At 43.8% G+C, this 17460-nt stretch overlaps 2 protein-coding genes across 2 annotated transcripts; one reads left to right on the top strand and one right to left on the bottom strand.

Annotated features, from left to right (window-relative positions):
* Positions 1-617: 617 nt before the first annotated feature.
* Positions 618-17260, bottom strand: cactin (the record flags this gene model as incomplete). Its single annotated transcript, XM_080438949.1, has 14 exons — positions 618-2092; positions 5756-6108; positions 6963-7085; positions 8594-8786; positions 8998-9124; positions 10108-10270; positions 10965-11110; positions 11714-11809; positions 12527-12786; positions 13245-13337; positions 13599-13602; positions 13701-13911; positions 15396-15623; positions 16920-17260. 14 exons carry the CDS (start codon positions 17258-17260, stop codon positions 1602-1604), a joined length of 2829 nt encoding a protein of 942 aa, XP_080295075.1. The 3' UTR covers positions 618-1601.
* On the top strand, positions 3614-4419 carry LOC308092756 (dnaJ homolog subfamily C member 9-like; the record flags this gene model as incomplete). Its single annotated transcript, XM_080438858.1, has 1 exon — positions 3614-4419. The coding sequence occupies exon 1, from the start codon at positions 3625-3627 to the stop codon at positions 4417-4419; it is 795 nt and encodes a 264-aa protein (XP_080294984.1). The 5' UTR covers positions 3614-3624.
* Positions 17261-17460: the final 200 nt, after the last annotated feature.

Below are 17460 nucleotides of genomic sequence, written 5' to 3'. Positions count from 1 at the left end.
CCGTATGACTTATTTTATTTAAATAATATATGCCATCACACGCGAAAAACTACTTATGTTACATATTTCGTGTAATGTTATACATGTTTATGAAAATGTTTTGTATTAACAAAATCAATAGCCAAAAACAATGCATAGCCAAATATTTTTCCAGGACCCTTGATAAATTCCAGGACCTTTGATCAATTCCCAAACTTTTCCAGTACTGGATTTTTTTTTTTTCAATTTCAAAATATTTCCAGGAATTTCATGACCGTGGGGACCCTGCTCTTATCTCCATATTTAAACTTTGTGTGTTTAAAATAACGCCCTACTTGATCATACTACAGCGTCACACAAAAGTAGCAGATCTACAAGCTCAAAAGATGGTGCAAAGCTTGTAGATCTGCTACTTTGCCGTTTTTGAATTTGAATCCTGAAAAGTTACAGTTTTGGATATATATGAGGTTTCCACCCGACAGAGACGTTATGGTACTTGAAGTATATTTAAATGCTTTTGTACTTCTACTCAAAGTCACATTTTGAATGCAGAACTAACTGCATTTCTACTGGATTGTGGTAAAAACACACACACACACACACACACACACACACACACACAGAGAGAGAGAGAGGGAAAAGCTCAATCATCTTTAATATGTCATTTTCAAAACACAATGTTTTTTTGCTTTTAGGAACCACAATACAGACAGTATTTTTAACAACTAGAAAAGCTACAGTATCTCTGTAACGTACTAGTAGCACACACATGACTAACACAGTTTTTACATTTCAAAGACCCCCAGAAACTCTCAGAGTTACAGAACAGTTAAGGCTCCATTCGGCTCGAGACCCAAAACACAAAATGTTATGTCTCCCTGGAACCCAAACTACTGAAAATAGCAGATCTACAAGCTCACAACGCCTCACGGTATGAGGCGTTGTGAGCTTGTAGATCTGCTATTTTCACTTCTTAAAGATTTTTTTTTCTTTTGAGTTTTAATTATTGAATTTCTTTTTTCTTCTTTTTTCTTTTATTCATGAAATTATTTTGGAAAATGTCAGTTCTTCAAAGAGAAAAGCTTTTCGTCTCTCAGGGAGCCCAAACTAGTGATAAATAGCAGATCTGCAAGCTCACAACACCATCAGATGCGATGTGTTGTAGATCGTCTATTTTCACTACTTCTTTTTTTTTTTTTTTTTTAAGGGGAATTTATTTGATTCTTTTTTATTTATTTATGAAATCCTTTTGAAAAATGAATTTGTATTACATTTATGAAAGAAAATGAAAATGTGTTAATATGGCATCAAAATCAATGTAACCAATTTAACCCCTATATACATCATCGGCTATTTGTAAATAGACCATCGGCTATCGAGTAATTTTTTAACACAAATCTTCTATGGGGGTCTCTGGCACAGCAGCCAAATACACATTCATTTGAAGGTCCTTCATATGAAGAAAAACCCACTGGCCTACACTGACCTATCTGAAATAAAGCATACAAAATGCCAAAAATACATGGTAAAAAAAGAAAAGAAAAAAAAAGAACAGGGGGGGTCATTGGTCCGTTCAGGAAGAACCGGGCGGTTTGGTTCGGGTCGGGTTCCATCCACTCCTCTCATCTGCGGTAGCGGTACCTCTTGAAGTGGAACCACAGCTGAAAGATGCCGTTGGCGAACTGGCAGCGGAAGCCGTGCCGGTGCGAGTACTCCCACTCGCGGTTGACGATCTTGAAGGCGATGTCCTCGTAGGGCGGGCCGGCGTGGAAGCGCAGCACGCCGAAGTCCTTGTTGTCCGCGCTGGGCTCCAGGAAGTACTGCGGCGTGGAGCGCTTGTTGATCAGGTCCGGGTAGAAGATGTTGAACTTGTAGCCCTGCACGATCTTGGGCGGCGGGTTGTCGAAGTCGTAGTGGGTCTGGTTGTACTTGTTCCACTCGAAGCCCGTGTGCACGCGGTTGAAGAAGCGCGGCTTGCGCGGCCGGTACTTGTCGGCCCAGAGGTACATCTTGCCCGTGACGGGCAGCTCCACGCTGAACTGGGCCTCGTCGTTGCCCATGCCCTGCTTGGCGCGCCGCACGAAGTCGTCCTCCGCGCTCTCGCTGGCGTCGCCTGGTGGGAGGGAGAGAGAGAGAGAATGTAAAACAATGAAATATTAGTTTATCCCATGCTAACCTTTCTTATGCGGATGTATAACTATTTCTGAAAGCAAATGCACAATTCTTATGGATTTGTTAGATAGAGAAGTTGCAATGTTTGACTTTTGCTTTGGCAATGTAAACATACGTTTTCTCATGCCAAATAAAGCCCCTTTGAATTGAAAAATAGAAAGAGAGAGAGATTTTAATTTCAAGGACTTTGATATGCATAAGGCGAGGCCTTGTATTTAATATAAGGATAATTATACAGACCCCTATTTAATACGCCTTTTCTTTCTTTAAAATCTGTGATTCTCAACCTTTTGTAATCCTCCAGTTATGTTCTCTTTTTTAATCCGAGAGCCCAAACTACACTGTGTAATCCTGAGTGTTAATGTAACTGGTTCTATTAGTCGTACACACTCTGAGTTGCGTTTGTTTTTAGTTTTTTAGTTTTAGTTTTTTTCTCTCCATCTTTACTTTCATTTTTTCTTTGTTTTGTAAAGGGTAGGCCTAATAAGCAATGGCTTCAGCCGATACCTTCTTGGTCAGAAATGTAGTCATCTTTTTTGATAAACTTGTTTTATTTTTGTATTATCTATTACCGTAATGTTACCACAAAATTGACTGAAATAAACTAAGCCAAGCTACAGACCCGTACGGGTCCATTTGGACGCCTGGTGGTCCCCGAACCCCACGTTGAGAAAGAGTGTTTCAGATCTCGGGGACCCCAGAGGATACACTAAGATCTACACGATAACGTCTACACTAGAGCAGGGGTCTTCAACCTTTTCAGGCCAAGGACCCCCTAGCTGAGAGAGAGATAAAGCAGGGACCCCCTACTCTATATTGTACATAATTGTGTTTCAGATGAGATACGTTTTCTTTTAACTTAGTCTGCTCTTTTTCCCCTCTACACCTATAGCCTCTTTGCCAAAAATAGCCGATCTAGCGCGAGGCGTCGAGAGCTTGTAGATCTGCTATTTTTGGCTAAAGTTCTCCTCAGAAAAGGGGATGCTAGGGTTCAAGTGGTTAAGGTAAAAAAAAAAAGAAATATCACACAAAGATTTGGCGGACCCCCTGTAGTAGCTCTGAGGACCCCCTAGGGGTCCCGGACCCCCTGTTGAAGACCCCTGCACTAGAGGATCCAATGGCTCTAGTGTGGATTGCATCTTGTGACATCTCCAGTCATCTATGATGTCACAGACGTTTGGAGTCATACGTCACAGACACGTCATAAACCCGACATATTTACCACATATATCACTCTGCATTCAACTCCTGGATAGGTTTTAAGTTAAATATAAAAAAGATAAAAAATAATGTATAAAACACATATGAAGACAAATTAGTGAGTTTCTTCTGTGGCCAACTGACAGTGTGTCAGTACCGAACAGCATACACGTCTTAGGGGTTCAGTGGCCTGTCAGACAGACAGACAGAAAACAGCCAGCCAGCTGAGTTCACAGAAGCATCCATCAACCCACCCACCCAGACTCCTTACAGATGGGTTTGCTGGAGGACTGCCGGGCTCTGTTCGGTACGTCGGGCCTCTACGAGGTGCTAGGCGTGGGCCGCGCGGCGCCGGAGGCCGACCTCAGACGAGGCTACTACAAGAACTCTCTGAAGGTTCACCCCGACCGGGCTCCCGACGACCCGCACGCCACCGCCAAGTTCCAGACCCTGGGCAAGGCGTACGCCGTGCTGACGGACGCACAGCGGAGGGCGCTCTACGACGAACAGGGAACCGTGGAGGATTCCTCCGATTCCTCGACCGACGGCGACGGAGAATGGAGCGAGTACTGGAGAGCGCTGTTCCCTCAGATCACCGTGCGGGACATCGTGGACTTCGAGAAGACGTACGTGGGCTCCGCCGAGGAGAGGGCGGACCTGCTCCGGCTGTACGGCGAGTGTCGGGGAGACATGGACGGGATCGCCGAGGGCGCCCTGTGCGGAAGCCACGAGGACGAGCCCCGGATCAGAGGCGTCCTGCAGGAGGCCATAGACCGGGGAGAACTGCCCGCTCTGAGGGCGTTCACGCACGAGAGCAGCAAGAAGAAGGCCTGGAGGAAACGGAGGGCCGAGAGGGAGGCGGAGGAGTGTGAGCGGATGAGGAAGGAGATGGGGCTGGGAGAGGAGGAGGAGGAGGAGGACCTGACCGCTTTGATCAGGAACAACGTAGTGTCCAGGGAGGCAGCCTTCAGCTCCCTGATCAGCAGTCTGGAGGAGAAGTACTGTGACAAGAAACCTGCCGCTACCGCCAAGAAGAAACCTTCCAAGAAAGATCATCATCAGTTTTAATTAAAAAAAAACTTTTGGAGGAATATATTGAAATTTTGTTTAGATTTTTCTTCCTATTTCTTACTTACCTAGACTTTAGGCTTTTGTGGTTAATCATACTAATCGATATAGTCAATTAAAAAGGTTATTTTTGTTGATACAGAAAAACAAAAACTGATGGGAAGAAAAACACACTTATTGATTATTCGATTAATCGAACAAGTAATCGATAGATATAATAATATTAATAACTAGAGCACAGGTCAGACATCGGCCTCATGGTGGCGCTATAACAGGCCCATGTGAACATTTTTAAAAATTTGGTGCAGAGGCTCGGAATTGGCATCCAGGGAGTGCGTGTGCAAAGTTTCGTTGCGATCAGGCCAACGGTGCCGGAGATTAGCTGTTCACAGACAGCTGTTCACGGACGGACAGGGGGTAAAATATACTCTCTCGCCACGCCTTTCGGCCTGGCGGAGACAATAAGAAAATAATTGATATATGCGGCCCTAGCTTCGTCCAAGAGAAGGAGCAGAGAGAGGAAAAGAAGTCCTCATATCTGCTCACCACTGAAATATTGAGTTAGGCCTAATCTGTGATTTGTGAAACAGCATAAAAGAAAATACAAAAATACCATCTCTAGTAGTCGACAAGAGCCATAGTATACGGCAGGGGTCTTCAACGTTTTTCAAGCCAAGGACCCCTTAGCCCTGAGAGAGATGACGCAGGGACCCCCGCCCACTACATATTGTATAAAATTGTGTTGCAGATCAAACTTTTTTCATAGATTTCATAGATGGATTCTGTTAATGTGTATTTTCAGATAGTTAACCTTTTAAACCCTCAATATTTAGTCAACTTGACCGTTGGTCTGCGAAAATAGCGGATCTACGAGGCGTTGTGAGCTTGTAGATCCGCTATTTCCGGCTAATATTCCCCACCACACAAAGATTTTGTCAGACCCCCTGTAGTAACTCTTGAGGACCTCCTAGGGCATTGGTTCTCAAAGTGGGGTCCCGGGACCTTACCAGGGGGCTTACCAGCAAAATCTGTCAATATAGCGTCACAATCATTTTAACCACATCTTACACTTTGGCTATTCAAAAATAGCAGATCTACAAGCTCATAGCGCGGCACCGAGTGCCGCACTATGAGCTTGTAGACCTGCTATTTTTGAAAACTCCCTGGCGCAAAAATATTTTTGAGATGGGGGGTCCGGTCTGCAGCCAAATACATATCATTTTGGGGGTCCTTGACATGAAAACGTTTGAGAACCACTGCCCTAGGGGCCCCCCCTGTTGGCAGACCCCTGGTATACTGTGTGCGTTGGTAGTAGTTGGTTGGTCGGTTGGTTTACCTGTGACCTGCATCTGCCTGCGGGCCAGGAGAAGCCTGCTGCTGTCCTCCTCGGGGGAGGTGGTGTGTGTGTCCAGGGGCAGCTCCGAGGCGGTGAGGAGGGCGGGGCTGTAGCGGCCCGAGTCGTACTCCGCCTGGCTCTGCTGGATCAGGTCCTCCTCCGTCAGCACCGACTCCACCACCTCCTCGACCCCCTCCTCCTTGTCCTTCTCCTCGCCGTCCTTCGCCTCCTTGTCTCCTCGTCCCGCCGTGGACGGTCCCGCCTCCTCGTCGTCGTCGTTCTGTGGATCTTTGGGGTCTTTGGAGGAGGGGCCGGCCTCCTCGGTGGTGGCCGCGCCCTCTGCTCCCTCGTTCCTGTTGCAAAGAGACACGTGTGGCCCGGGGTCAGTGTTGGTTGCCAGATTGTTGCGAGAGAATCGAGCAACCAGGTAAGCCTGTCACAATTGTTACATAATCGCCTATTCGCAATTATTTGGGATAATCGCAATTATTTAGCATAATAGTTTCCATGTTGAAAAATGTTTCATATATTTTTAAACATTTTCCCAAAATAGCTGATCTACAAGCTTACAACACGTCACGAACACGACGTGTTGTAAGCTTTTAGATGTGCTATTTCTGCATAGCGATGCGATGCATTATGAGCTTGTAGATCTGCCATTTCCAGAAAAGTGACAATTTTAACGACACAAAAATTAAAAGAGCACGGAGACAAACCTCAGCAGTGAGGGGGAATTCCTCTATACATCTTGGGGCTCTACATACGTGTTGTCATGTTAACCCATTGAGACCTGGAACTGTGTCATTTTTAAATTTGAGCTAAAAAAGCATTATTTTACACTTTGGGCTATTCAAAAATAGCAGATATACAAGCTCAAATCTTTGAATATATATATTTTTAAAGCGAACATTTTTAATTCAAATCTTTGCTTCTGGGGGTCCCTGGAACAAAATATTTTGATGCGGCCAAATACATGTAATTTTGGGGGTCCTTGACATGAAAAAGTTTGAGCACCACTGATATAGAAACATACATTTTTCAGAAAAATGTTGAGATTTAGGAGACATGTAGAATCGGCTTCAGGTCTCAATGGGTTAAAACTCATGTCTACTACAGGCGTGTTGTCTTGTCATGTTAGAAGACATCTACATACGTGTTGTCATGTTAAAACTCATGTCTACAGGCGTGCTGTCATGTTAAAACTCACATGATGTCCTCCATGATGTCCTCCTCTTTGATGATGGGGAACAGAGGCTCACTCTCCACTCCTTGTTCCTGCTTCAGCTTGAACAGCTTCTGACGCAGGACGTCCTGGTGTCTCTCCCTCAGCCTGAGGGGCACACACACAGTGTAGGCATTTAGAAGAACACACTCTTTATCCACAGTGACTTACAGTGAGCAAGGTAAACACCAGTGGTGGAAAAAGTACAAATTTTTTTTTACTTGAGTAAAAGTATCAATACTGTAATATAGAAATACTCTACAAGTACAAGTTCGGAATTCAAAATGTACTTGAGTAAAAGTATAAAGGTATAGACATCAAAAGAATTACTCCAATAAAGTAAAAAATACCTCAAAATTGTACTTAACTCTCTCAGTGCCACGCCCGAGTTTTTCCCGAGTACCCTCCCTGCCAGCACGAGAAATCCCGAGTTTTTACTTTTGACTGTAGTTGCGCTATTCTGTTTATTTTTCATGATCACTTTCGCTTCCTGACTCCTTCAGACTCATTGGGTTCCGGTTTCATGACGCAGATTCCGTTTCCGGTTCTCATTTTTTTCCCGCGGTCATTTTCTGCCAGAATAGGGAAAGTCACGGTTTTTCACACGGTATAAAAAACGAACGGAGAGGTCCACGTCTACTCTCTTTGGTCTGGGTGACGATCAGTCATCGTAGTCGTGTATCACATCGTAATTTAGCCCGATCAACAATTGTCGAAAATGTCAACATCCGGTTATGACCGGATGTGACGTGAGCCTGTTTGGGAGGGGGCGAGTGAGCCAGCGAGGTCATCAATGTGTCGATTTGTTGCTCTCTACTGGTAGAACTGTAATATGGGTTTAAAACCCCAATCAGATCATTTATTTGAATGAAAAATTAAAAAATTAAAAAATTAAAAAAAACGCTAATTGCTGGCACTGGGGGAGTACTTTATGAAAATACTCTTGGCAGTGAAAGAGTTAAGGTAGGGTAAGTGATTTACTTTGGTTAAAATAAGTGTTAAATAGCTCTATATTCTGATAGTACTCATTGCTATAGAGTGTTTGTTCAGTAAAAGGAGTCTCCCATCATGTCTCTCCAGCTCTTTATTAAACAGAAAATGCATTTTCAGTGCTCTCTCCTGATTGGCTTAAATGTTGCCACCTACCCGAAAAATGTACAAACGCTCTGTAGAAATGATTACTATCAGAATATAGTACTTTAACCTTTTTAACAAAGCAAAAAAATTACACAAAAATATCACTTACCCTACCTTTAAGTACAGTACTTGAGTAAATGTACTTAGTTACTTTACACCACTGCGCGCACACACGCACGCACGCTGGATATGAGTCTGGTGCTTCTATGAGGACGTTGTTTTTCCAAGAGGCACGATCAAAAGAATGGCTCTGGACGCAATTGGTTAGACCTACAACCAACTACCAATTACAGTCTCCCATATTTGAATACTGGGCCCTGATTGGTCACCCCAGGCTTCGGGAGCAGGAAATGGATTCACAACGGAGCGGGGCCAGACCCAAATCTTTTTTCTTTTTGCACTGGCAGAATCGTCTGGTCCCAGGGCTATCACACACACACACACACACACACACAAAAGGCAGCAGCAGTGTGACGCACCGTGCTCTGGCCATGTACACCCTGACTTGCTGCAGCAGACTCTCCCAGTAGCCGATGTCCAGGTTGGATCCTCCGGCGCGGATCTTGGTCTCGATGTTGAGGTGCAGGGCCTGCAGCTGGCTGTACGTCTTCCCCTTGAACACCACCATCACGTCCGTGCCCACCGACGCGTTGATGCCCTCGCGCCGGTCCACTGCCGCCGTTCACAAAGAGTTATACCGTTCAGAAAGAGAAAAGGAAAGAAAAACAATGGAAGCAAAATGGGAAATTAGTTATATACGGGTAGGTAGGGCTGTCACGATTACAACATTTAAAGTCTGGTCATTTGATACGTGTCGTTTCTAGTATTTTATATTACCTAGTTTATTTATGTGCTAATAAACTAAACTAAACATGTCTCTTACACTGCACAGCTCCCGTTCCCTTCCCGGAGGCCTCCAGCTTCCTGAGTTTGCTGATCTCGTCCTCAGTGATGGTGGTCATGTCTCTCCAGAAGTCCACGTTCTTCCCCTGCTCCAGCTCCATGTACACCTGACACCACACAGCAGCAACACCAACAGTCAGCACACAGTCCACACTTTAACCCTAACCCTGCTCCAGCTCCATGTACACCTGGCTAGAGTTCTCAACGGCCTGAAAATTAAGGCCCGGCCTGGCCCGAAGCTCGGCCCGAACAATTACCATACGTTTAGGCCCGAAAACCCGAAAAGGTGTCATTATGTACTTAATGTCACGCATTCAACAAGCTTTGAACTTAGCAGATTGGACTTTCCGTTCCAGTGATAATGGCCAAAACATCTTGAAAACGGCCACTTTCGCCGATTTTCGATCGCCGATTTTCGATCGAGTTTTGGCCATTGTCGCCCGTTTTTCTTTAATAACACAGGCTAGGAAGGTCGGACGGTGACAAACTAGATACCTGAGTAAAGTTCACTTTGAGCTGCATCCAACGAATTCACTGCCATGGCAGCAACACTCAAGTCAGTACAGAGTCAGTTAAACCTGATTTATATATTTAGTTGCATGCTGAAAACAGATCTAACGATCTACAAGCTCACAGCCTGACACAACGCAAAATGTTGTGAGCTTAGTTGCAGATCGGCTATATTCTCAGTCGCACGACACTGTCTGGCAACAGAGTATAAATCACACGGTTACACAAAGACAGACAGGCACACGCACACACAAGGGATGCAACAGTTCTGGAGTTATGTATCGAACCGTGCGGTTCACCATCCACCGGTCAATTTGCACTTGTGAATTGCAGATTTTCGGTTTTGCAATGACTTTTACAGTGCCAGTTCTGCAGTAAAGAAATGCCTGTTGTCTGTTTACTGGAGAAACCCGTATATCCAATAGTATTGTGCAAGATGTGCAAGCATCACGACACGTTGCATCCCTAACACACACACACACACACACACACACACACACACACACACACACACACACACACACACACACACACACACACACACACACACACACACACACACACACACACACACACTAACCTTAATGTCCTCCAGCAGGTCGTCCATGTCGGTGACAGTGAGTCCATTGAGGAACGTATAGGGTTCATGCATCTCCACTGCCAGGTCGTCATCTTCAGCACTGATGTACTTAGCCAGAAGGTCAATGGGTTTGGCTCGGCCGTCACGGATACGGATTTTTGACCTGGACACACACACACACACACAAACACACACACACACACACACAACTTCTTTCTCAACATTTTTTCCATTTCCAAGGAGCCTTGGCCGAGGGAGACATTAGGCAGAGGTTCTGAGCCACTACTGCTACACATAAAAACATGTCATTATTCATAACATGAATGAGTGTGTAACAGTGTTGATTTTGACAGCAGATTTTGATTTAGTTCTAGTCATAGTCTTTTGAATAAAATTCCATTTAGTTTTAGTCGACTAAATATCATAAGATTATAGTCGACTAAATCTACAGTTGATTTAGTAGACTAAAATGTATTTTGGCGGTGCCTTGATGCCGTCGTAATGGCAGATTTTACACTTGGTTGCATGCTGAAAATAGCCGATCTACAAGCTCACAGCGTGTCGCGCTGCGACCCGTTGTGAGCTTGTAGATCTGCTATTTTCAGAGCGCAACACCCGACCGCAACCAAACATAAAATGACTTGTCTTTTAGTTCTACTGGATCTCTTCTCCACTAGTCCCTCACTTACATTTAGTCTAGTTTTTATTTGTTGACGAAATTGTCAATATATTTAGTCTCAGTTTTAGTCATCATAGCTTAGTTTTTATTTAGTTTTCGTCAGTGAAAAAAGGTAGTCGACTAACATTTTTCGTCATAGTTTTAGTCGACGAAATCAACACTGGACTGTGTAACCGACCTGAGCTTGGCCTGGTGCAGATGGAAGTTGTCTTCCTGCTCCGCCCAGGTCTTGAAATGCTCCGCCTCCTTCTCTCTCTGCAGCATCTCCAGCTCCGTCTCTCTCATGGCCTTCTCCCTCTCCCTCTCCAGACGCAGCTGCTTCACCTGCATTTTGATTGATTGATTGATTTAATACTTTATTAACAGTGTGTTAACAGTACAGGTAGTACAGTCAGTCAGGTTATGCTGAAAGGATAACACTCTTGTTTTCCATTGTGGTCCATTGCATTCAATTCATCAGTAATACATAATTTATAAAACATACAACACGATACATAATGGTAGAAAACTCAGTAGCATCAAAAGGTATACAGAGAAAGGAGGGGTTGTTGGGGGGGCTGGCTACTAATGCTGAACAGTATACAAGGCCTCAAAATATTAATTATTTTCTTAGTGATTATTCTAACAATCTTTTTTTTTTATTCATCGAATTATCGAGAAGCATGCTTTTTTCATTATTTGTTTTATTTTATACAGCACATCAACGTGAAGAGATTTTTTTTATAATCTTACAATTAGTCTGATTAATAAGGCCTGTAATTGTTAATCGTACAAGAATGTTGCCCAATAATAGCAAACTAAATTGCTGATCTACAAACTCACGATTCCTCGTGCTGTGAGCTTGTACATCGGAGGTATGTATCAAGTCTTGCAGCATCACACGTGGCCATATAGGACAAAAGATATGTTTAAACATCCATACAGTACCTTCTGCAGTTCTCTGCGGTTCTCTTCTTGGATGAATTTGTTCCTCTCCTTCAGGCCTTTCTCTGATAGATGGCCAATTCCCTTCTTATCCAATGCCTATACACACACACACACACACAAAACAAATAGTAACGTATTGTAAACGAGTCTTTCCAAAAAACAAGTCAAGACAACAACAGGTCCAGGCTCCTGGGATTGAAGGTTCATGTTCAGTTCAGTGAACAAAAGCAGCTCAGTGCCATCTATGAGAAACAGCGGTGTGTCGCTGCATTTTTTAAGATGCCTTTTCGGATGTTACAGCTCATACACCAGATGATGAGGACAGTAGACCATCTTAGAAGTGGGTTGTACAGCACATTCGACCACAGTCTGGAAGAGGCATTCCTTACCAAGGTGCTAAAGTACCAACATCTTGAGGATGTAATTACACAGCTTGGTTACAAATGTGAATGTGCTTGTGTTTATATTTGGAAGCCTCTGTAATGCCGGAAATGACGTATTATTTTTTTAATCATCCGGTCCACTGCAATGTAATCAGATTTATACAAATACATTTATCTCGGATTTCTTTTCCCAGATTGTGTTTTATGGTGAAAACGAGCTATATTCAACTGCCGATAACTAAAGAACGGAAGATCGGGGTTACAATTTGTATTATCCGGTAGATAGAAGAGACCCCCGTCTTCCCCCCAAACAGCTTTTACATCCGTGTCCACAACGTGGGTGTCCGTGGGTCGTCAAAATAATGTAAATACCTGGCAGTTGATGTGCTAAATGTGAACACAAATAAAGATGTGTGTGTGCATATTTCACCTTCTGCCACTTGAAGGTCCCCAGCAGGTTGTTGTCGCCGAAGGGGTTGTCAGCGTTGGTGTAGCCCATGTACTCCTCGCTCCAGCCCATCTTCTCCCTCTTCTTCCTCTCTTTAGCCTCCTTCTTGGCCAGCCTCCTGGCCCTCTTCTCCTCGGGCGTCTCCAGAGCCTTCAGCATGTCTCTCTGTTTCTTCTGGTCCTCCTTGCTCTTCAGGCCCAGGCTTCTGCCTCCTCCTCCTCCTCCTCCTCCTCCTCCTCCTCCTCCTCCGCTGGCCTTGCCCTCTGAAGCATGAGTTATTATAGTTCAATAAAAACTAATGGAATAACAAAAACTACAATTTAAAATAATTAAATAAACATTTTATTTAACTGAAGAAAAAAAACGATAACTGGAACTGTATTGTGATAACAAACTAAACTCAAATCATAGCAAAAATTTCCTTAGTTTTAGTCTTTGTCAAAAATCTACACAAATAGCAGATCTACAAGCATACAAAGCGTCGCAAAGCGACGCGTTGTGAGCTTATAGATCTGCTATTTTTGCAATTGTTCTGACCTTGTCGAATCTCGCCCCCGACGAATGCATATTACAATACAATAAAAACATCATTTACTAACACTAAAACGTATTTAAAAAATGTATTAGCAAATCCATAAAAAAAAATAAAATAAAATAAAATAACAATAAAAACGATTGAAAAACTCAAAACTTTAATAACCTTGATCTGAACCGGAGCTGTCAGAAGAGTCAGTCGAGGCAGAGCGCCCCCTCTGGCGGTCCCTGGTACCGCTCCTCTCGCTCCTGCCGCCTCCTAAGGGTCAGACACCATAGTCGACGATTGATTGTGGGACGAATGATTGCGATTAATGATTTAATTGTGTTTTGGGAGCATAGAAATGTATCAAATAAAATACATGAACACAATACAATCAAAATTCCTTTTCTGTTGGCCTTTTAAACAAAACTAGCACAAGGCAGATATAACAAATAACAGGTATACAAAGAAATGACCAATAATCAAAATAAATAATGCACTATGGACAAAACCATATAGAATTTAATAATTTTATACTGAACTTTTTCAAATATTGCAGAAATAGTAGACATAAGTCTTAAATAAATTGCGATCGGGCGATTCTGTAATAATAATCATGACAGGCCTACCTCCTCCTCCTCCACCTCCACCTCCTCCTCCTCGCTCCCGCTCTTCGCTCCTGTTCTGCCTCCTGTCTCGGCTCCCGACGTCCCGCTCGGCCCTCCTCTCTCCTCTGTCTCTGCTGCTGCTCCTCATCCGGCTCTCCCTCTCTCTCTCCTTCCTGTTAGGGCTGTCCCTCTCTCTCTCCTTCCTGTTAGGACTGTCCCTCTCTCTCTCCCTCCTGTTAGGACTGGCACCACCACAACAACATTGAAGTTGACCATTTAATCACACAAATAATTGCGATTAACAATTTAAAGGGATAGTTCACCCAAAGAATTACTTATTTTCTATCAATTACACACCCCACGAAGCCTTGAATTCATGTAGATTGTTTGGTTTTTGACGCATTCCTCAGCCAATAATTTGATAACCGGATGTATTTCCGGTAGGAGACTCAAAGTGTCAACTTTGAGTCTCCTACCGGATACATTAGCATCTTTCACCGATAATCAAATTGTTGGCTTAGGAATGCGTCACAAGTAAAAACATCACCTTGAATTCAAGGCTTCATAGGGTGTGTAATTGATAGAAAATAAGTAATTTTTTGGGTGAACTACTCCTTTAATTGTGTTTTTGAACATATGAATATAAGAACATTTATTTCTGTTTGCCTTTTAGGCTTCCAGGTCAAAAAATGCGCAGGGCAGAGAAATTAAATATACAAAGACATTAGTGACAACTTTTTTTTAAGGAATAAAATGTCATTTTGTCCAACCTGTATGGTAGAGTATGTTAACCCATTTTAGGTACTGTTGCTATGTACAGTATACAGCAACATACATTTGTTGTAATTTTTGAATAAATATTTGACGTGAAAGGGTCAGGATTTAGAAGGCGTTTTTAGAATGGGCCTCAGGTCTAAATGGGTTAATACAATATAACTTATACAAGTGGGATGGTTGTATTTTGTCTCCCTGCTCTTCTATTGAGACATTTAGATCAGGGGTCTTCAACGTTTTCAGGCCAAGGACCCCTTAGCTGAGAGAGAGATGAAGCAGGGACCCCCTCTATATTGTATACAATTCTGATAAACTTTTGCTGCTCTTTTTTCCCTCTATACCTAGAACTCTCCAAAAATAGACGATCTACAAGCTCACAACGCCTCGCAGTTGTGAGCTTGTAGATCTGCTATTTTTGGCAAAAGTTCTCCTCAGAAAAGGGATGCTAGGGTTCAAGTGGTTAATGTAAAAAAAAAAAAAATCATGTCAGACAAAGATTTGGCGGACCCCCTGTCATAACTCTGAGGACCCCCTAGGGGTCCCGGACCCCCTGTTGAAGACCCCTGATTTAGATCATGTGACATGTCATGTCATCTGACACGAATTTTGACCTGATGGTCAGGATTAAATCCCCTGAGCAAGCAGGCAGGCTCCATTTTAAAAAAATCAACACTTGCGCAGGTAACTGGGTTCAAATCCGGGGTAGAAGAGGAAAGTTACATAGTGCTGCTTTAATAATGTTATAATGTTAAAAAAAAATATATATATATATATATATCGCGGAAATAGCTGATCTACAAATCAGCAAGCTTATAGATCTGCTATTTCAGCTTTTTTTAATATTTGAACATGTATGAACACTTTTCAACATGGAAGCGATTATGACAAAATAACTGCGGTTATCTCAAATAATTGCGATTGGGCGATGATGTAATGACTGTGACGGGCCTACCTGTCCCTCTCTCTCTCCCTCCTGTGTGTGTCTCTGTCAGGAGGAGGAGGAGGAGGACTCCTCCTCGCTGCTCCCCCTCCTCCTCCTCCTCCTCTCCTCTCTGGCTCTCTGCTGCCTCCATCCGAGTCAGAGGAGGAGTTGGACGGTCTCCTCTTCCGGTCTGCTTTAGCGTCTCTCCCGCGGTGCTTCTCGCCCCGGTCCCTCGATTTGGGACCATCTGAATCAGAACTGACACACAGGGGTGGGGAAAAGTACAAATTGTTTTTACTTACGTAAAAGTATCAATACTGCAATGTAGAAAGTCCGGAATTCAAAATTGACTTGAGTAAAAGTACAACTGTAGTACTGTACCATCTTTGACACTAAAATATCAGACTGTATTGTATTGAAAGCTGAAGAGAAGTCTACGAACAGCACCCTTGCATGATTCTCATTAGACCAGTGGTTTTCAACCTTTTTCATGCCAGGGACCCCTAAATTGATATACATTTGGCCACGGACCACCATCTGAAAATGTTTTGTGCCAGGGACCCCCAGAAGCAAAGATTTGAGTTAATGTTCTCTTAAGATTTGCACACATTTTCAAGATTTTTCAAAATTAGCAGATCTACAAGCTCATAGCGTGGCACTCGGTGCCGTGCTATGAGCTTGTATATCTGCTATTTTTGAATAGCCAAAGCTAAGTAGTTAAAATGATTCTGAGGCTATGTTAACTAATTTAGCTGGGGACCCCCTGGTAGCCCCCCAAGGACCACTGGTGGTGCTGCCCGGACCACTGGTTGAAAACCACTGCATTAGACTCATCTAGGTGTTTTGTAATGAAGTTTGACCAGTGTGACAACCGCATCCTCTGTACCGCAACCCTTCTTATATGCAAACCGACAGGGATCGAATTTGTCTTTAGATATACTAATGAGATGTTGTAACAGTATTTTTTCAAGTGATTTGACGATAACTGAAGTGAGAGCTATGGGTCTATAATCCTTATGTTCTTTTGGACATTGGATTTGGGGTAATGGTTTTGTGTGTGTGAGGTTTTCCAAAACAGAGGAATTGTGTTTGTGTGACGTGTCTACAGAGGTTTGAAATATTGGTTGCCACACTGGAGCCAACTCAGATGCAACGTTTTTGAGGAGAAAAGCACGGCACTCGTCCGGCCCATTAGCTTTCCTTGTGTTAGTACACCGAAACACTTTCCTAAGTGATGATAATTCTGTTTGAGGGAGGGGGCAGGGCAGGTGTTAAAGGTATTTCAGTGCACCTACAAGAATCACTTAATGATTCGAATCTGGCAACGAAAATATTTAGGTCATCATTAGCAAAGCCAAGATCTGGTTCTAGAGAACATTACAGCAGCTCTGGTCCATAGTTAGAAGGAGTTCTAGAGAACATTATTTACAGCAGCTCTGGTCCATAGTTAGAAGGAGTTCTAGAGAACATTACAGCAGCTCTGGTCCATAGTTAGAAGGAGTTCTAATGCTATGGACCAGAGCCTAAAGAGAACATTTAAATCACATCTCCTACCTGGATGGAGCCCTGGATGCTCTGCCTCCTCCTCGCCTCCCCCCGTCCTCCTCCTCTGATCCGCTCCTGGACGCGGCGGGCCGCCGGGCCTCTCTGCTCCTCTCAGGCCGCCGTGGGAGCGCGGATCCCGGGCTGCTGCTGCCGGACCCTCCGCTGCCGGACCTGGACCTTCCACGACCACCACCACCGCGTCTCCCCCCGACGCCCCCCGCCGGCGGCCGACGGCTCTTCTCGGCGGAGCGGCTGCTGCGACCCCTCCTGTCCTCGGGGGATCTGGATCTACTGTCTCTGGTACTGGATCTGGATCTGGACCTGGACCGACGACGTCTCTTCGACGCCATGTTGGACTGGACTGGAGACACACTTCCAGTGTTGCCAGATAGTGCGGGAGAAATAAGCAACCAGGTCTATGAAAACAAGCCCAAAGAATGAAGCACTTTAAACCTACATCATGCGCATTGGATATTTGAAAATAAATCTACAAGCTCACAATTTAAAAAAAATCTTGGGGAAAAATGTTAAACATTTGATATATTTTTTA

The sequence above is a fragment of the Gymnoscopelus braueri genome (genome assembly GCF_963280865.1).
Source record: "Gymnoscopelus braueri genome assembly, chromosome: 10".
Classification (NCBI taxonomy): domain Eukaryota; kingdom Metazoa; phylum Chordata; class Actinopteri; order Myctophiformes; family Myctophidae; genus Gymnoscopelus; species Gymnoscopelus braueri.
Note: the sequence above shows the minus strand (reverse complement) of the source record. Positions and strands in the feature narration are given on the sequence as shown.